Source organism: Poromitra crassiceps (assembly GCF_964638095.1).
Source record: "Poromitra crassiceps genome assembly, chromosome: 7".
NCBI lineage: Eukaryota > Metazoa > Chordata > Actinopteri > Beryciformes > Melamphaidae > Poromitra > Poromitra crassiceps.
This window is the reverse complement of record NC_139628.1, coordinates 13831348-13853264: the sequence shown is the minus strand read 5'-3', so window position 1 is coordinate 13853264 and position 21917 is coordinate 13831348. Positions and strand designations below refer to the sequence as shown.

At 40.4% G+C, this 21917-nt stretch overlaps 1 protein-coding gene across 2 annotated transcripts in view; it reads left to right on the top strand.

Moving 5' to 3' along the window:
• LOC310780210 (NLR family CARD domain-containing protein 3-like) overlaps nt 1-21917 on the top strand; it is a 61018-nt gene that overhangs the window by 25429 nt on the left and 13672 nt on the right. For both annotated transcript variants that reach the window (XM_083640790.1, XM_083640789.1), the window contains 3 exons: nt 28-201; nt 4728-4901; nt 6051-6097. In XM_083640790.1, coding sequence (XP_083496916.1) covers nt 28-201; nt 4728-4901; nt 6051-6097 — 395 coding nt within the window. The remainder of the gene's footprint in view (nt 1-27; nt 202-4727; nt 4902-6050; nt 6098-21917) is intronic.

Genomic DNA, 21917 nt, shown 5'->3' with positions numbered 1-21917 from the left:
CTTGTTTGTCTTCTAATGCTCCTTCAGGCTGAGTGGCTGTAATCTGTCAGAGAGAAGCTGTGAAGCTCTGGCCTCAGTTCTCAGCTCCCAGTCCTCTAGTCTGAGAGAGCTGGAACTGAGTAACAATGACCTGCAAGATTCAGGAATGAAGCTGCTCTCTGCTGGACTGCAGAGTCCACACTGTAGACTGGAGATTCTGAGGTCAGATCCATTTACTTTCTTTTTTTTTCAATTTAATTGGGTAACACTTTACAATAACGTACACAAATACTATAGTAGTTACTAGTAAACTAACCATTAACTAATAGCCAGTTAATGAGTAGCTAATGAAAAATTTGGCATTAGTCAATCACTAGTTAATCATAGTTAATGAGTAGGTAGTCATTAGTTAATGATTAGTATCTAATTTCCTGAGTAGAGTAGTTAATCATTACCTAATGATTACTAAATGTCAGCTCGTGAATAGAGTAGTTAATCATTACTTAATGATTCCAAAATGTCAGTGCGTGAATATATTAGTTAATCATTAGTTAATCATTAGTCAAGGTCACATTGTGAGTATAGTAGTTAATCATTAGTTCATGATTAGTTGTTAGTTCCTTAGTAGAGTAATTACTCATTAGTTAACTCATTGAATGCCAATGACGACAGCTGTCGTCAATTCAAATACTGACGTAGAGTGCCAAAGACGACGACTGTCGTCAATTGCGTTTTTTGACGGGGGGGGGGGGTCCATCGAAGCCAGATCTATGTCCTGTAACATTTTGGGACATGTTGAATGTCTATAACCTATTTTACCGAGCCATTAGGTGGCGACAGTGCTCTCCAGATGACAGAAATACAGCCTGACAAAGCCGTGATGAAAGACAAACTGCGCTCATGCTGCGCGGATTGATTGCTGTTGGCAAGCAGCCCAGAGCCATCTACATGATGGCTCTGGGCTGCTTGCCAACAGCAATCAATCCGCGCACACAACTGCAGCTCCTCTGCCTGTCTGTCTGTCTGTCTGCATATAATTTCTCAACACACCAGAAAGGCAGCACCCAACGCCGAAGGGCCAACCCTTACCTGCAGTCGTGTTGGGCATTTCCTCAATGCTGCTGTGAGCTGCCAGGAGCCGCGCGGCGCAAAAACAGAGGCTCCGAATAGACTTTGTGCGTGTGGGGAGGAGTTTACAGCTGACTCGGGGAGAGGCGGGGAGAGGGGGGGACAGGGGGGTGGGGCACGCATGCACCACAGAACTAAACCAGGTCACATCATCAAAAAAATATTAGCTAGAGTCAGTGAATGTGCTTGAAATAATGCATTTCACAAAAGGCTGAATATCTCAGCTTCCTGATAGAAAAGCATATTTTTGCTGTTTTTGACCTATCTTCTCCGGCTGATAACTAAAGAACGGAAAATGGTATCAATAAACTTTTTTTTGCTGATGATACAATAGAGTCTCCTTGTTCTTTTTGCGTGTTCGGTGTTTACATAGTAATATCACACAATATTCTGTGGGCCTCGAGAAATCACTGAAAACGCTCTGAAACTCTGGCACTGGGAGCGTCCGTTCTCCAAAAGTGGCTGGCACTCAATGAGTTAATGGTTAGCCAATGGTCAGTTTGGGAGTATATAGTTAATTGTTAGTTATTCATTACTTAATTACTTAATTATTACCTGTCCATTAGTTACTCTTTTTGTGTACCCTATTGTAAAGTGGTGCATCATACTCAGTAGTTAATGAATACTGAATCATTACTTAATTATTACCTGTCCATTAGTTACTCTTTTCGTGTACCCTATTGTAAAGTGGAGTGGTGCATCATACTCTGTAGTTTATGAGTACTGAATCATTACCTGTCCATTTGTTACTCTTTTCGCACCCTAATATAAAGTGAAAGATATCCTTATCAAATAAACACTCCCTCCAGGTGAGATTTGAACCCTGAACCCCAAGATTGTTAAATTGTAAGTCTGGTTCTCTACCATCTGAGCTAACCAGCCTGTTATTTGGTAGAGCCATACTATAGGTCTGTAGGGTCAGAGACTAAGTATTATGTCCTATCCACATACTACTTTCTGTTCAAGTACTTATAGTTTTAAAGGTATATTCCATCCAAATACTACTTCATGTCCAAGTACTTAGGTATGTTTCAGCCAAATACTACTTATGTCTAAGTACTTGTAAGTACTTGGACAGAAAGTAGTATTTGGGTGGAATATACCTTTAAACTATAATACTTGGTCTCCGGCTCTACATTAGATAGTATGGCTCTAACAAGCGACAGGCTGGTTAGCTCAGATGGTAGAGAACCAGACTTACAATCTTGGGGTTCAGGGTTCGAATCGGACCTGGAGGGAGTGTTTATTTGATAAGGATGTCTTTTACTTTATATTAGGGTGCAAAAAGAGTAACAAATGGACAGGTAATGATTCAGTACTCATAAACTACAGAGTATGATGCACCACTTTACAATAGGGTACACAAAAAGAGTAACTAATGGACAGGTAATAATTAAGTAATGATTCAGTATTCATAAACTACTGAGTATGATGCACCACTTTACAATAGGGTACACAAAAAGAGTAACTAATGGACAGGTAATAATTAAGTAATTAAGTAATGAATAACTAACAATTAACTATATACTCCCAAACTAACCATTGACTAACCATTAACTAATGAGTAATTACTCTACTAAGGAACTAACAACTAATCATGAACTAGATTAACTACTATACTCACAATGTGACCTTGACTAATGATTAACTAATGATTAATTAATACATTCACGCACTGACATTTTGGAATCATTAAGTAATGATTAACTACTCTATTCACGAGCTGACATTTAGTAATCATTAGGTAATGATTAACTACTCTACTCAGGAAATTAGATACTAATCATTAACTAATGACTACCTACTCATTAACTATGATTAACTAGTGATTGACTAATGCCAAATTTTTCATTACCTACTCATTAACTGGTTATTATTTAATGGTTAGTTTACTAGTAACTACTATAGTATTTGTGTACGTTATTGTAAAGTGTTACCTTGAATTGATATGTATAATAATAATAAATGATTGGATTTATATAGCGCCTTTCCAAGTGCTCAAAGCGCTTCACAGAATCATTATTCGTTCACACCATTTGTACCGGTGGTTCGGCCCCTCCGACCACCATCATTCATGTCTACATTCATACCAATCATACGAGGCAAGGAGGATGTGGGGATCGAACAGCCAACCATTGCGTCATTGGCCGACCCGCTCTACCTCCTGAGCTAAAGCCGCCCCATAAACTTTTTCAATTCAAACTAAGGTCTGTTCTGACCTGAACATGAGTTTTAAACTAGTTGTGATGTCAATCCATTCTAATCCACTTTATTTATAAAGCACATTTAAAACAACACAGTTGACCAAAAAATCAAACACTCAAGGACAACAATAAAAACAAAAAAACAACAACAGCGAAGAAGAAAATACTGAGCACACACAAAATAATAGACACGGGGACTACGGTAGTCAGACAGAAATTCAAATAAAGTAACAATAAAATAAAAAATAAAAACGCAACTCCCATACTGAGTTAATTAAAAGGCCAAGGAGTAGAGGTGTGGTTTAAGGCATGATTAGATAGAAAGCTTAAAAAGGGCTTGACCTTAGATAAAAGCCCCAACTGGAAGAAGCTAGATTTGAGGACAGAGTTAATCAGTTTGTCAAGTTGAAAATCACTGTCCAGTTTCACACCCAGGTTGGTTACAGTGACTCTTACAAATAATTCCAGAGGGCCCAAGTCCATGTGAAGGGAACCACTGAGACCAAACATCAGCACTTCAGTTTTACTGTCATTGAAATTGAAAAAGTTTAAGGCCATCAATGCTCTGATGTCGTTTAGACAGTTCAACAAAGGGTTCATGGAGTTGCATCCGTGCATTCCAGGGGCAGGGCAATTTGTGTGTCGTCCGTGTAGCAGTAGAACAAGATGCCGTACTTCCTGTATGAATGGACCTGAGGGGAAGTAAATAGAGAGAGGATTGGCCCAAGAATTGAACCCTGGGGGACCCCACAGGGGAGGGGTGCTGAGGAGGACTCAGAGTCACCAAGGCTGACAGAAGACAAGTAGGACCTGAACCACTCCAGGGCAGTGCCTTTGATGCCGACACAGTGCTCCAGGCGGGAGCCTGTGTCGAATGCAGCTCTGAGGTCTAAAAGCATAAGAATGGCAGAGTCCCCAGATTCAGTTGCCATAAAAAGATAATGAAAAACTTATAAAAGTGCAGTTTCAGTGCTGTGAAGGGCTTTAAAACCAGACTGGAATACCTCAAGAATGCCATGATAATCTAAAAAAGATTGTACTTGTGTGAGTACAACTTTCTCTAAATTTTCTGAAAGAAATGTTTGTTTGTTTTGTAGCTTATGTGAATTACTTTCCATGAAGATACTTCACTATTTCCACTCCTTGCAGCATCAGTTGCTGAAACCTGAAATAGCAGAAATGATTTCAAAGATTCTGTCAGAAAAGTGGAAAAGTCAAACTGAACCAAATGAAGCCACAGAGCTGATGACTTGCTCAACTATTTTCATTTGAGACAGTACAATTTTGCTTGCTGTGTGTGTGTGTGTGTGTGTGTGTGTGTGTGTGTGTGTGTGTGTGTGTGTGTGTGTGTGTGTGTGCGTTCTTGCGCGCATTGGGTGTGTGTGTGTGTGTGTGTGTGTGTGTGTATCTGTGTAGGCTGTCAGGCTGTCTGCTCACAGAGGAAGGCTGTTCCTCTCTGGCCTCAGCTCTGAGCTCCAACCCCTCCCATCTGAGAGAGCTGGACGTGAGCTACAATCATCCAGGAGCCTCAGGAGTGAAGCTGCTCTCTGCTGGAATGGAGGATCCACACTGGAGACTGGACTCTCTCAGGTATGGAGAGGCAACATCTGCTAGAAGGCTGAGAGTCACAGACATTTTCTCTGACATAGTGGAGACTGGAATCTCTCAGCAATGGAGAGACCAGGGGCTCTATTCTCCCCCTGGCCTTAAAGTGGACTTAGGAATAGGCCAGAATGGGTGTTTCGGCCTTAAATACCAGCCTAAAGCGATCTTCCCAACGGGCGTTAATTTTGTGGTTAACGCTTTTCAAAACCAGGCCTTATTAACACTGGTGTTGCACCCACGGCGTTATCCTATTTTGCGGACATGCCTTTCCAAACTCAACTCTCAGTTCTGTCTGCATGCTCGTCTGATACAGACTTCTCCCTCTCTCTCTTTCACTCACTTGCACTCTCTATCTCACTCACTCTCTCCCTCTCACTCTCAATCACTCTCCCTGCTGCTATCTCACTCTCTCTCTCCCCTCTCTCTCTCACTCCCTCTCCCCCTCTCTCACTCGCTCTCCCCCTCTCTCACTCTCTCTTTCACATCTTTGCCAGTCATCTTCTCTTCCCCTCCTGACTTACATGATTTTTGCTTCTAGGGCTTTTCTGACCGGACTGGAGTCGCTCCGCGGATCGGAGGTTGGAAGGGAAGAATGTGATTGGTTTACTGGAGATCACCAATCCAATACTTCTTGGCATTATTAGAAAAAATAGGGAATGCATGTGACCACGCCCACTAATAGCTCTGCATCCAGCCATAAATGCAAATTTAAGGCCAGGGGGAAATAGAGCCCAACGTCTGTTAAGGCTGAGAGTTACACACATTTTCTGTGTCACACTGGAGACTGCAGCCAGTGACTGGAACAATCTGCATCCAACAATTTGGATATGTGCCGTTGTCATTTTATTTACTTTTTTAATTTATTGTAGTCCCTACCCCTCTCCCTCAAGAGGCCGTGCCTTTTGCCAGGTCGCCATTGTAAATAAGAATTTGTTCTCAATGACTTTCCTGGTTAAATAAAAGGGGAGAAAAAAAAGGGAAAAAGCATGGAATCTCTCAGGTATGGAGAGACAGCGTCTGCTAGAAGGCTGAGTAAGACACATTTTCTGTCATACTATAAGCTCAGGAATGATGATTATTGTTTGTTTATCAAATATATTATATTGATCTGACTTTATGTAAATGTTCCCACAGTGTGGATCATGGTGGAGTGCAGATGTTGAAACCAGGTCTGAGGAAGTGTAAGTGTGTGTTTAATTCCCCTAAAATGAAAACATTAAATTCCTATTTAAATAGAAAGGTCATGTATGTCTCATATATTTATTAAAATCCTACTGTGAACAAAGATGGCTGAAAAATGTTTCTTCATGAAACTGAAGAACTGAAGATCTGTTAAATTAACAAATAATAAACACAACAGACCCTGGCCACACACATTTTAACTATTTATTTATGTCCACATATAAGGAAATGGTACAAGGACACAAATAGTGGTGGTGCAGTAGAGTACATTCACAAAATGGACAGTGGCATAGGTCTTCACAATTCAGAACATAATACTCAGTTCTTGGGGATGCTATTTAGAAGGGGGGGGGGGTCACTGGAGTGATTTGGAGCGCTCTGAAATAAAAAGCTGTGACCATTCTCTGATCAAAATATATTTTTCTTTGACAATCCACAAGTGATAGGAAAAATATGATGATGAAAACAATGTTCACTCAATAAAATCATAGGCAGCACGAGGGCATCATGAATGTACAAAATTAGGTAGAGCACATATAAACAACTCGACTTGCACTATGAGATAAGAAAGGCCACATCTGGCCATTAAATAAAATATTAAGATATAGCCGCAAGCGGTAATACCAAGGGTTCAATTAGACTTGAACAAATGCTTAAGAAAGAAGAAAAGCACTCAGAAGAATAAGAATAAGAATAATGAACATAACGGCCCCTATTCTCCCACAGGCCTTCGGCGCTAAAACGGGCCTTCGGCGCTAAAAAACGTGCCTTGCGCCTGCCTCGGGAAGATATCAATATGGCTTTACGCTGCCAAATGCGCTTTAGGCCGAATGGGCGTGGCGCACTCCCTGAATGGGCGAGAATGGGCGTTTCGGCGTTAAATATCGGCGTAATGATATCTTCCCACCTGGCGTAAATTTAGTGCTTTGCGCTTTTGAAAACCAGGCCTATTCAGTGCGCCGGTTGCGCGGAGCACTCCTCTGGCTCTCCTCTGTCACCCTTCTCTGTGTCACTCCCTCTCTCTTGCTCATATCAGTCTGACAGGCACAATACGACTCTCTCTCTCTGACTCCCTCGCTCAGACAGACACAACACGTCCCATAGAAAAAAGAAGTTGTAAGTTCACTGCAATGTGAATGTCCCAGCATGCATTGTGCTTCTCCATTTCGCTACTAAATAGCAACCAAATGAGCCGAAAACCTATATTAAGGGAGGATCTAAATAATGTGTAATGGTAACACAACCTGCAATTGTAGAACATTTCAATATTGGACCAAATAAAACATTGAAATGAAAACACCACCCTATGTGAAACATATATGTCCTCCTGGGCCTATATATATCTCTTGTCGATTTAACGTGATTTAGATAAGTGACAGCGGAACGCGCTTCTACTGTCATCTGCTATACTGTGATGTCTGCTCCAATAACTTGGCCCTACTTCACATTTAGTTTTACAATGAAAACACATTTATGCAATGACTTTACATAATGTAGGGTATATTTATGTGCATCATCCTTCCTGCAGCAGGCGAGAGAAAATGATATCTTTCTGGACAAACTTTCACCAATCTAATAGGCTATATTTTTCTAGCTGATGCATTTAGAACATTCTTTTCACTTTGATCTTGCTATAGTGTAGGGTATTTACATGCTTGCAGTATTTAAACTGCAGTTAGATTGGTTTGAGAAGCATAATAATATGGAATAATAGCCTATAAATGGAGACAGACAGACTGGATGAAGGGAGGGGGGGGGGCAGAGCGCTTGGCTTTTGTCTGGTTTTGCTGGACCACTGGAATTGGAGCTTAAAAGGCAAGCGTGCGATTCGTTTATTGCACTTATCCAATGAGCATGACGGTGCATAATTTTACGCTTAAAAGGCGTGGTTGTAATGCTTTAGGCTGCGTGGAGCGCCAACACCAAGATATCAAGTGCGCTGGTCCACGCCCACTGCGGCAGGCGCTCGGCCTAGAAACTACGCCGATGCAAAGATAGGGGCCAACAATTATACTAGCCCCAAAGCGGCTGGAACCCCTAATTAGATTGGATAATCTGTTTACCCGGGTTTACATGATTCAGTCAATTAGTCGGATTTCTCTCTAGAAGGCAGCGGTAATTCTGCAATAAAACAACAAAAGAAGTTGCAAAATGCAAAATCACATTTTCATTACTTCTTTGTCCGGCTCGGAGGATGGTTTAGGTGGAAATTAGTTTGTATCTCGTTGTCTAACTAGGGAGGCGTCGCTTTGGAAGAAGTGTGAATTTGTCATATATTTCCAACTTTACCAAGCATAGAGCACAGAGACAGGCAGGCGACTGAAGCACGTCAAATAACATGAACGATACAGATCTTGACCCAACTGAATTTAAATAGCTGTCAGAAAACGGAGAGAATTAAGGTCTTTAGTGGCGGATAACTTGTGTTTTGAACAGCTGAGTAGGCTACGTTTTGTTCGTATAAATATTTTTAATCCGTCATCTGAAAAAAATCGTCACACACAGATCACGGCTTGCACACTGAGTCCAATGCGTTTTATTAATGCGTCGTTCTATTCGCAATTCGAGACAAATATTCGTCATCTCCTGTATCCACATTACAACATAGCAGTGCGGCAACTGGGAGGCAGCAGGTCGGGAAACGCCTGTTGCAGGAGCTCCATGCTGCTCACCTTCATCTCATCAAGGAGGCCGGGGAGAAGAAGCAGAAAGGGGCCAGTGAGTGAGTGAGTGAGCAGCGCGCGTCTCCAGCTGTCTCTCTCTCCCGCAACGTGTACATGCTGTATACATGCAGAGAGAAGACCGATTATTGGCCAGAAACCTAGGTGTTGTCGTGAGGAATTTAACTCTAAGTTTAGAAAACCAATGCAACTAGAAGGTAAAAGTATTACAAAAGGTTTATTTACAAAAACAAAGTCTCACAGACACTGTGGACCAGCCCCCATCTCCTGTCTCTGGGGACTGATCCCTTCTTCCTGTTAGCCACTTCCTTTTATAGACTTCTTCTGAAGTCCCACAACAAAGAGTAGCTTTATGCACTTAGCGCCCCCTACGCTAGAGGGGGTATAACAACATCTAAATTCTCTCTACAGTTTCCCTCCTCTTTTTACTTATTAACAGTAAAACTATTTTATTTAGAAGTTGTTATATTGCATTTCAACTTACTCTTAGTTGTATTCATCATCCCATGCCGATATATACATTCTTGTTAAAAGTACACTTTACTTTGCCATATTCCGAATCCAACTGTGTACTCCTCTCTTTAGAATGCTGTGCCTTATAAATATTTCAAATACCTGCAGATTATAAACTCTGTCTGTGTACAGTCTAGAGAAGTCCTCTGCGACCCCCTCTCTTTGCTTTTGGGACATCACTTAATGAAGCCTGTATTTGAAATGCGCCTTGCTGCTATATCATTCCATGTAATGATGGACTCCTTACTCCAAGTATGTATGGACTCCAAGTTATTTACATAATATACTTCTGATAGATTGGCCTAATCTACCAATTTAAAGTTGTTGGATCTCATTACAACTATAGCATGCTATCATTGCTAAGCTTAGACACTATACATGACTTATAACATATGAAACATTGCACTACAATCATACACTTCACTTTTCAACATTATATACAAAGTACATACAATACAACATAAATTTAATTAGCAGTTCAAATATTTGACGTGATTGATGTCATCGTCTTCTCCATTGGCTCCATCCTATACAAGTGTGCTCTATCATTTATTTATAACAGATATTTAAAATTCAGACACTAGTCAAATCATGTCATCATGGCTTTTCCATTGGCTCCGCCTCAGCATCTGCACTCTCCCTTAGACGCTTCATTCATACTCGCAATCATCCATCGCAACCCTCACATCCTGTTTATTCCCATTCATTCATATTCCTATATGTTGACATGCTTGGAGTCTTGAATCCATGTTCCAAGTCATTGTCATCCCCTCTGCTCCGGTCTTCCGATCTTCCCTCTTCGTTCACCGTCTCCTCTCTGTGAATGACATATAATCTGAGTGTGGTATTCTATTCTATAGCAATATGTTTTTAATATTTTTCACTCTATATAACCCCGTACATGTGGAAATCAACAATGCCACATACTTCTAGTGGACGATTATTTATTTTAGCTAGTAACCCAAAGGATATATTCAGCGGATTTCAGGAACTCTGGTTATATTCAAATTACTTTGGGATGAACTCTACATTGTATTGACTATTTAATTTGGATAACTTAACTTGTATGATGAATCATTGTACCATCAGAACCTCCCAGGGAATGCAGAACCACTATAGTTATTTAGTATGAGTTAGGCTAAACAACCGTCAAGCTCTCAGCCATTGTAGCCCACAGTCCACTATTCTGAGTGATATCAAAAGTAACCCCAAGGGTCTAATGTCCAATATATGGATGTCGCGTTATAGCCGTGGGCCCCGACACAACTTTCAATTTGAAGTCTATCTTGTCCACAATACATCATACTAGTGCCCCATTCAAAGCTGCTCCCACACTGATCATTTATATCATACTTTTGCCTTTTATCTTTCCCGCCTAAGGATCTTTTGGTTGAAAAGGCTAAATGTACTTTTAGTAGTAAATAGTGATACACCTGCTTATTTTCCATTTTTGTCCATAGGTCTTCTTCCTCCATTTCTTCAATATGTCATTCCGCCATCTTAGTCCGCATTTCTGCAATGCAAACAAACCAACTATCAATGTTCAATTACAATCTGATTGACTTCTATGATCTATCCTTAAGTTCCACATCATTTGTCTTTTAAATTAAATCCCATTGTGAAAATGCCTTGCTCCAACATCATATGGGCTATAAAATCACCCTGTACACTGATACGCCATTTTAGATAACACATTTTCTCATTCAAATAAAACACTAACATTCAAACTTCATTTCCAAATAAATGAATATTTATGCAACAAGAAACATTATACAAATGTGTCACTTTGTAATCAACTTATTAAATCAACTTGCCTGATTCATATGGACTTTGGTATGGGAGAGTTGGCAATATCTCAATTTAATTTCCGCATTAGAATTGAATTTGGATTCATGCATTAACCAAATACTATGCTAATAGTTTATTACTTTTCGCAGTACCTCCATATCAATTTCTACATTTCAGATATATTCCATCTATCGCTATTTTAACCAAATGTTCACATATTGCCAAATCCCCATCCATTTAGTCAATCAGCCGCTGAAACCTGATCCCGCTTGATCTCCGTCTCTTCCATAGACCATCTGTTTCAAATATAAAGGTTTCCCACAACACAACTATTTTCATGCACACTTCAAAAGGCACAGTAATTACATGATTAGTATGTTAATTAGTTAGTGATTAGTTTGTCATCACCACATGCCCCCAAACACACTTGAATTTAAAGTTTGCCTCACCCCCAACAAACATTTTCATAATTATTGTACATATTTACATGAGCTCATTTCGGTCAAGTCAACAAGTCCAGTCAGCAGTCTTAAGTCAGAATACCTCCCTCTGACCATTCACTTCCCTGTATCACCAGTCTCTTCAAGTTCTCCAATCTTCAACAATATTTTATTACAACAAAAAATCATATCTGCTATAAATCCTATCCTATAAATCCCCCCTTCTGAAACTTCTACAGATCTATATCTAGAGTTTCACTCTCTTCATTCTGCAAATAGAAATTCCATACACAGATATTATTTAATAAGAACCCATTTCATATGTTTGTAAGTGGGATTCACATTATTATTATTTCATTTATAATTTCGCTGTGAACAATATCTATATTTCATACTTAGGCTGTAGCTTTAATTTCATGTTCAAATGTAATATGATAAGTACTTTTCCACTTACCATGTTAAGCATTGTTTCAGACCATGTCTCTTTCATAATGTAAATTTACCTCCAGTGGCTTCTTCTCATCCTGCACATGGCCCTTTGATCCTTTATCAAAGTCTATTTTGCCTCTAGTACCCCCTATGGCTAAAGTGACACCTTCTCAGGCCAGAGCTTAGTGACCCATCTGTTGTGCCCCAAATGCTATCTAATCCCACATGCTTACAATTGGGTGGGGTTGGGAACCATGCAAGACCCCCTTAATGAATATCCCATAAAGTTTAAAGATTTATAAAAAGTTATAAGAACAATTTAGTACAAATGTATTTTCCTAAGACCATTGGGTTATTATAATCTTTCTGTAATCCATTCAAGTTAATAGATTTCCCCCAATAGCCAACAATATGCACTCATTTCCCGATGGGGATTTGCCAGATCACATTAAATGATACGACATCATTGAATTATCTTCCCCTTAATCAATTTATATTATTGATGACACTTTACCGCTTTAAAAGCAAATTATTTTCTCCATCTGCAACCAGAACGTGATACACATGTATGTCAGGAACTTTCCATCAATTTAGTCATTCATTGCGTATGAAAAAGCATTATTTCCCACAAACTTCCACAACTACTTCCCCTTCCTTATGACGAAATATTATATTAGACTGAATATCAATTAAACAATACACTAGATACACAATATGTAGTTGGATTTTACCCCATGTGAAGTTCACATCCTCCAAGTGCTTTAACTTAGTTTGTTCCTCAGTTAACCTGAAAGAAAGGTTATCTTACCCCTGTTTACAATGACAGACAGACGGCTCTCCTCTGTCTTCAAATTAGCATTTCAATCACTTTTGCTGCAATAAAAGCCTTTGATCAACATGACTTTCGTCAGCTCCATTTCACCTAATGGTGAACAATTGCATCTTGTCCTGAGCACTTTTGCTTATCCTGTGGAGTTAGAATTTAATTCAGATTTTACATTTTCCACTACTAGATTCCTTGTGCTTCACATGTCATACCTAAAGTAAAAGCTCAAATTAGTTACAATTTCGGAATGGAATAATGGTTTTCCTGCCTGCAAAAGCAATGTTAGGGTTTCATCTCAGAGTTTTACATGACATAACCTCTCAGCCTACAGTCCCCTGTAAGAAAATTAGCATTTAGATTATTCCAAGTTCTCCTCCCATTTTCCTGTTAAGTCTCAGAGATTCACATATCATGACAACATTGTGTAAATATAGTTATATAGTTCCTAGCTACATTTGCTGGAAACTTAGCAGTTCTTCATACTACTGTGGGTTTTTTCCAGCAGACACCCAATGTCACCTCATCTCGGGCTGTTTCTGAAATGTTAAAACCAACATTAGTACGCTTTCATAATGTACATTTTTCCTGCAACGACTGCTGCATTCTCTCTTCCTCCCATGGTTCCGTTCCCTGAAACACACACAAATTATGTTAAACACAGCATAGATTTCCCACTTTTTTTATCTATTCCTTACATTGATCAAATGTATTACCTAATTATATAAGTTCTAACCCTGCCACTTTAATGCTTTACTTCGTAAATGCATTTATGTTACCGCTGCTGTCACACCTAACATGTTACACATTCATTCATACAATTAACACATTTCATCTTATACACAAACACCCCGCGGGACACAGACAATCTAATGCATCCAAAATCTGCAATTTATTGTACCATATCAACAACTAAATATAATGGCAGTTAAAAGTGGTCCCTCTGTTATACAATTACATGTAGCTTCCAGCTCTCTCTCCTTCTTCATTCAAATTGCCTTGAGCGCCCAACACACTTTTTGCCCCCATTTAGTTAAGGTATGGCTAATCAATTTATTTTCCTATTTTGCTTCTCATCTATATAGATCCCCAAACTATTTATGCCTCACCAATGAGGTTTAAATTTGCCTCTCCAAATGAGGCTTACCCCTCCAATGGGGTTTAAACTTGCACCCATGTGCAAAGTTCCCTTGCTCAGAGCCAGTCCCTGAAGGATTTAGGAGATTCAAGCTTCTTTGCACATCAACCATACTACACCAGGCCGTGATAGATTCTTAAAATCATATTCACAGGCTTTGTTCTCGTTCTGCGTCTCTCTGGTTATCTACTATTGTCTAAAATGGACATAAATTGGAACCTCCATATAAGGACTCAAAACATGGATATGATACATATTTTAGACAATCCTGTGCCCTCTAGTCTCTTTGACCACTTTCCAAGCCTTCTCTCCATAAATCCTCCCCTTTGGCCTTACCTGATTCTCTCTCCCTCTCCCTGGGAGGCTCTTTGTTAGCATAGCCACTGCTATCTTCTGAAGCTAACTTTTCTTAATGTGCACATAGGCTCTCAGACTTTCATATACCCAAGACTGACCATTTCTCAAAAATGATTCAGAACTTTTGTTTGAATTATGTACGTTCAGTCGTCTGTCTGCCTCCATCTGATTCAATTTGGATCGAATATGAATATCTTATCAGGCCGTGCTTTTCCACTTTTAGGACACTCCGGTCCTTCTTGGCCCATATTCCCTATGGCCCTACCACTAGAGGCTGGGGCCATTTCATCCCACCTCTATGTTATTTATATAGCGCACTCTTCCACTGCCGGCGGTCGGTAAATCACAACTTCTTTTTTTAATTTTCCGGGCTTCAATACAGGCTGTATCAATGTATTGATCATCCTAACTCCCAAAGTTTTCATCAAAATAATCTTAACTCTAAGTTCTCATCTTGCATTTAAACGTCTTAACTTTTCTTATCTACATCCCAAATACTTCTTTAATTTTAGTAGGCCTATACAATACATTTGCAGATTCTGAATACATCAATAATCAAGGTGGCATGAACACTGTTTTCTCGACTTGCTAAACATAGCTTTTAACTCTAATAACACTATTTAGTGTTTAATCCACGCTCTCTTTCTTTATCTTGTTCATACACAACACTGATGATTATTGCCTACATTTAAACAACCCCAACATACATTACCGGTATTACTACAATTACACACAGATAAACCGCTTTATATACATTGGAAAAGCATGTTTCTCAGTTTAGAGCCAGCATGGTCCAGCCATACTTAGCTACAGTAGCCTATATGCATGGTGTGAAATAACCCCAAATTAACATTAGCTACAGTAGACCCCAAGAAAATCAAATTATAGTTAATTAAACTTTAGACATTAACTTTACAGAACTTCCCCGATGTGGCAGAAATATTGTACCCTCCATTTCCTTTTACCTTCCTCCCCCCAGGAGAAACTATTTAGCAGGCTGAAGTTAGAGGCCTTTGTTCTCGCTGCCTTTTGTCCCACAGCCCTGGCCTAACATACCACCCCCGCTCTCTCTGCATAACTTTCAAGCCACCTTCATATAAAACACAGCAACATTTAACACAATATAAAACTTAACCAAACACATTAAGCTGAGAGATTTGACTTTTGAACACAACGTAGACTTTAAATTAACTTGTTTTCCCAAATGTTTCTGAATCCAGGCCTATTCACACAGAGCCTTCACACAGGGCCTTCACACCTTTCTCCTCCCCCTCTGTGCAAACCGGCCCTCAGTTTCCGGCCTCTACAGTCCTGTACAAACTCTCTCATCTTAAGGATTATTTTATATATTTACAAACTAGTTTTCATAGACTTTGCTTCTGTAAACATAATCAAAACAATACTCGCCTCCTGTTGAATTCTGCTGCTTTGCTGAGGTCCATTCTGCTGCGTGTGCACTTCCACAGGAAAAAAGACATTCGGCAACTAAAATCTCCCCGTATCCCTCCTCGAACCGGGTTTCGGACACCAAACTGTCGTGAGGAATTTAACTCTAAGTTTAGAAAACCAATGCAACTAGAAGGTAAAAGTATTACAAAAGGTTTATTTACAAAAACAAAGTCTCACAGACACTGTGGACCAGCCCCCATCTCCTGTCTCTGGGGACTGATCCCTTCTTCCTGTTAGCCACTTCCTTTTATAGACTTCTTCTGAAGTCCCACAACAAAGAGTAGCTTTATGCACTTAGCGCCCCCTACGCTAGAGGGGGTATAACAACATCTAAATTCTCTCTACAGTGTGTTTATCGGTTTTCTCTTAACCCGTTTATGACTATAAACGTATAAAGCTTATCGGTGTATGCCGTTTACATGACCACTTGAATAATCAGGTAACTCCAGAAATCCGTGAATAAACAGTTTATTGTGTGCATGTAAATGCACTCATTGGCCCCTATTCTCCCACAGGCCTTCGGCGCTAAAACGGGCCTTCTGCGCTAAAAAACGTGCCTTGCGCCTGCCTCGGGAAGATATCAACAGGGCTTTATAGGCTGGTAAATGCGATTTACGCTGAATGGGCGTGGCGCACTCCCTGAATGGGCGAGAATGGGCGTTTCGGCCTTAAATATCGGCCTAATGATATCTTCCCAACTGGCGTAAATTTAGCGCTTTGCGCTTTTGAAAAACAGGCCTATTCAGTGCGCTGATTGTGCGGAGCACTCCTCTGGCTCTCCTCTGTCACCCTTATCTGTGTCACTCCCTCTCTCTCCTCAGTCTGACAGGCACAATACGACTCTCTCTCTGACTCCCTCGCTCAGACAGACACAACACACGTCCCATAGGAAAAAAAGTTGTAAGTTCACTGCCTGGCATGTCCCAGCATGCATTGTGCTACTCCATTTTGCTACTAAATAGCAACCAAATGAGGGGAAATAGATATGAAGGTAGATCTCAATTTTGTGTAATGGTAACACAACCTGCAATTGTAGAACATTTCAATATTGGACCAGATAAAACATCGAAATGAAAACACCACCCTATGTGAAACCTATATGTCATCCTGGGCCTATATATATCCCTCGTCGATGTAACAGATTTAGATAAGTGACAGCGTAACGCGCTTCTACTGTCATGTCCTACTGTGATGTCCGCTCCAATAAATTGGCTCTACTTCACATTTTAGTTTTACAATAAAAACACATTTATGCAATGACTTTACATAATGTAGGCTATATTTATGTGCATCATCCTACCTGCAGCAGGAGAGAGAAAATGATATCTTTCTGGACAAACTTTCACCAATCTAATTAATCTCATCATATAGGGATAGGCTATATTTTTCTAGCTGATGCATTAATTGCATTTAGAACATTCTTTTCACTTTGATCTTGCTAGTGTAGCGTATTTACATGCTTGCAGTATTTAAACTGCAGTTTGGTTGGTTTGAGAAGCATAATAATATGGAATAATAGCCTATATATGGAGACAGACAGACGGGATGAAGGGAGGGGAGAGGGAGCAGAGCACTTGGCTTTGTCTGGTTTTGCTGGACCACTGGAATTGGAGCTTAAAAGGCAAGCGTGTGATTCGTTTATTGCACTTATCCAATGAGCATGACGGTGCATAATTTTACGCTTAAAAGGCGTGGTTGTAATGCTTTAGGCTGTGTGTAGCACCAACACCAAGATATCAAGTGCGCTGGTCCACGCCCACTGATCAGTGCTGCGCCAGGCGCTCGGCCTAGTTTCTACGCCGATGCAAAGATAAGGGCCATTGACTGTCAGGGACTGAGGGATGTAACCATGTTTCACTAAAACACAGGAAAGAAGATTATCTGTATTCATAGCAGTGTCTTACGTTCATCCTAATTTAATTGATCTTATTGATAGAACGTAGGTTTGCCAGCATCACTGAGGGGAGTGCTGGTTTGGATTTCCGTGTTCGCAGTCTCCGTCGTATGCCTCCTCTTCTACCCCACTTCTTTCTCCTCGTCTTTCTTACATCCAGAGGGAAGTTATGGTAGTCCGTTGGCCTCACTTTCCGTGACACGCACGAGCGCAGATCCAACAGCCTTTTGCTCGGATAAACCAAAGCGACTCCCGCTATGGTCTTTGGACCTGTCATTGTCCTGCCCCTTTGAAGAGCGTCCACGCCACGGTAAATTCGCGGATTAAACTCCGACAGATTCCAACAAAGTGGTTTTACAAACTGTGGTAAAAACATATAGTAGAAAACACGTATTAAAAATGCTTAGTAAAAACATTCAACACGACATTAAAAAGCACTTGTTCACGCGAGTCGCCAGCTGAGCAGCGCCTCCAATCAGGCTATGTTCAGACATGTGAATGTGAATGTGAAACATAACTAACACTGTCCTTATCTAACGTTATACCGAAGAGAGGTTGAGTAGAAGATTCTCTTAACGACAAAAGGACGCTGAAAGGCAACGCCATTCTTAAAAGGCAAAAAAATATGTTTTATTATTACTATTTTTTGATTATTATTATTATTATTATTATTATTATTATTATTATTATTATTATTATTTTATTAATGTATGGCCAAATTGAGATAGCGCAGTAGAATACAATTTTCTCTTCCTTCTTCACAAAGAAGCAATGCTCACCTATATTTCGGTCAAAGCAGCCAGTGCAGCTCTCCATACACTGTGCATTCCACAACAAAACCAGTTTTTCTAGCTCAGATTTTTCATTTTTGTTTTGTTTTCTCCACTAGATAGTCCCATGGATTCTGGTTTACAACACGCTTTCTCTAACTTGGCCCAGTTGTGGTTGTGGCATCGTTATTGGCCACCGGTACAGATGCGTTCCATAACACACAGAATACTGTCTTATTGTGACGTTAACTTGCCGAGTCGAATGTATTCTGACAGGGCCTCTAACAGAGATCAAAGCCGCTGGATGAATTACGCACAGCAGGAGACGGCTTCAATGTGCAGATGAAATGTCAAAGTTGCCAATTGATTTGATGCTGCCGCCAAGCACCTCTCATCCAACAGGTGTCTCTGCACTCCTCCACTTTTCCTCTGACATACTAGCAGGTGTTTGTTTTTCTTTCTTGGAAATTTAAGAGAAGTTCAGTCATCAAGCCTTATTTCCCTAGTAACGAGCATTAATTAGAAAGTGACAATATGTGGGTATTAACAATGATGTGTTTTGATAGCCAGTGTTTATTATAAATGAATTTGGGGTGCCTTGCCCCCGCAGTGGCCCTTTCTCTCCCTCTCTCTCACCCAGCTGCACTTGTAGGCTACTGGACGGACTAGTCTTTTTACCTAAAAAGTTTGGCCAGGAGGGGTCTTGTTGGGTATAGTTGCTGAATTCCAAAAAGCAAAAATAAATAAATACGGTAGATACAATAAAATAATTGATGCATTCAAATGTGTCCTCTGGACACAAAATAATAACAGTGTACCTGAGACTAAATTTTTTTAAAGCATCACCCTCCCCTATTTTCTTCCAGTGACAGCTACCATAAAGGCCCCTAAGGGATGAACGGTCCCTTAGGGGTATAAGTAGCAGTGTCTCGTCCATATATGGTGCTGCTAATGATAACAGAGACAGCACAGTACATTGAAAGCCATTTAGCCTTTATGGGCATCCCAAGTTGTTGAAGCCCTCTTAGGAGCAAAATGTGTATGTGTCCTAGGCTCCCAAATATAAGAGCAAATAGTTTGCACCTGTAACCAGCTCTGAGATTGTGTTGAGTTGTTGGTTGTTGGTTAGTATTTAATTTCATTATAACCAGCTCTGAGAGGATGTTTAGGAGTGGTTGGTATTTAATGACCTTGGTCATAAAGCCTTCCTCTAGGCTAGAGTCAAAGGTGCAGACTACCTCTAGAACAAACAGTTATCTGGACTCTTCTCTTCTCTTGACAAATACAACATCTGGGGCTCTATCTTCCCAAAAGCGCTAATTTAGCGTTTGTGCTCGTTTAACGCCGTGCGCACTGCAAATTGGGGGCGGACACAAGCGCATGCCTGTGATAATTGTACTGTGCATTGGCTGCCCCATGCCAAAGCAGGCGTTTCAGCGCTAAAATGTGGGATAGATGGCATTACCCTATCGTCAGCAGCGCGCAATTATTTTGCGCTAAGAGCTTTGAAAAGGACCTCTTACGCGCAAATACCTCTCTGCTGGGTGCGCTGCACGGAGATTACAGCTGCGCTCCCAGTGCAGAGAGGTATTTGCGCAGTGGAAAGTGGAATGCCACGCCAAGACATCAAATTATGCTGCTAAAATTGGGTATTAGCAGTGAGGCAATCAACTATAACTCACTGAGAAACTTTTATCACATCGCAAAGAGGGAAATTAATTGAGAAAACTTGTTGGACAATGGACATAGGCTATTTACCTTCATAACCCGAAGGGTCGTTGGCACCACAGACGATCTGTCAATAAGCTCCCTCTGTCCTCGCACGAGTGAGTACACTTTATTACGCATGGAGAGAATTACAGCATTTTGCTTGCCTTGCACAAACAGCCATTGCAAGACGGGAATCTGATTGGTTTTGATTGACGTAATGCCCAGCCTTGCCTGGCCACGCCTGTGAATAATTCTGGTAGTTAAGACCGCCCAAATTCCGTTTGCGCAGGTATTTTGGGCCGCAGATGATATTGTCACGGCTCTAATTTGCGCTTGCGACAGGTGCCGTGAACATTTCTGCATGCCCCCCGAGAATTGCATCCCCAACATATTTCGGGGCTGTTTTAACTTAGAAATCAGGGAGGTTCCGTCTACCAGACAATTATATCACTTTTTAAACAGTTACATTTCTGTATAAATCCTAACAAGTATGCTCCCGTGAGGTGGGGATGCTTTTTTTTTTGCTGCTGTGCGGTGGAGCAAAACTCGGCAGAACACCTGGCGGACGGCGCAAGGCGGAATGCTATCTTCCGTGCCTTAAGGCACGCGCAAACAGGTGCGCAAATGCTATTAGGGGATAGCGCCTGTCGGAAGATATGGCCCCTGGAGTCTTGGCAGACACAGGTCTGGCAGACACAGGTCCCCCCCAATACAATACTGCCATAGAGCAGTATTGTACAATACAATACTGCCATAGGTCCCTAGGTTTGTGGAAGACAGGTGCATGACAGGATATATAACAGCAGATGGTATAACAGAAACTGTATTACTACCTTTATACAATATAGACAGGATATTGATGAATTATTTTTCCTCTCTCCAGTAACCCTACCATATATATATATATATATATATATATATATATATATATATATATATATATATATATATATATATATATATATATATATATATATATAAAAATTTGCAAACATTCTATATCAAAAATTAATAACTCATCTTTACTTTATAGAATGTACAGCAGTGGTTTTCAAAATGTGGTCTGGGGGACCCCAAGGGGTCTTTGAGGAGCTTCCAGAGCATCCCCAGCAAATTAAAAATAATTTATTTTCACTATAATTCCATCCTTACTGTAAGTGACAGAATGTATGACTAATTTTGGTCATTGGTTTCATACAGTTTTCTGTAGGTCGTAAAACATCTGCTAAAATCTTATCAGATGGAGGACCTGCATGACATCTTATCAAATGGGTTCATGGTCTAATTTGTTTCAGTTTAGGTTTCCTTGACATGAAAAAGTGTGAGAACAGTATGAGTGTGATAGTATTTGAAAAAGTAATAGTATGTGACAGAATTGCTGCAGTAAAGGTTTTATAGTACAGTATTTTCAATAAGAAATTACTGCAAGAGATCAACAACAATCTACATGATAGCTGCTCATTAAGTTGTATCAAAATAAACTTTATAAACAGAAAAAGACAGATCAAAAACACCTTAACGCACACTGCAACATCTACGTACGTCTCCAACTTACAGTAGATGATAATCAGCTGTGATTGGTCTATTTGCACAACTTCAATCAGCCGTTTCTCAGTAGCAATGAAAAAATACAAGACATATGGCGCTCTATCGTTGCAAAGGCGGTAATTTTGCGTTAAGGCCCGTTTTGCGCCAGAATAGCGCTGCGTACAGCACTGTTTTTGGGCGTGTTGCCCCGCTGCGCTCTGCATCAACTCGGCACAAACGTCCAGATTGGGCTTGTTTAAACCCAAGTGTGATCATGTCCACCCCCGTTAAAAGCCACAG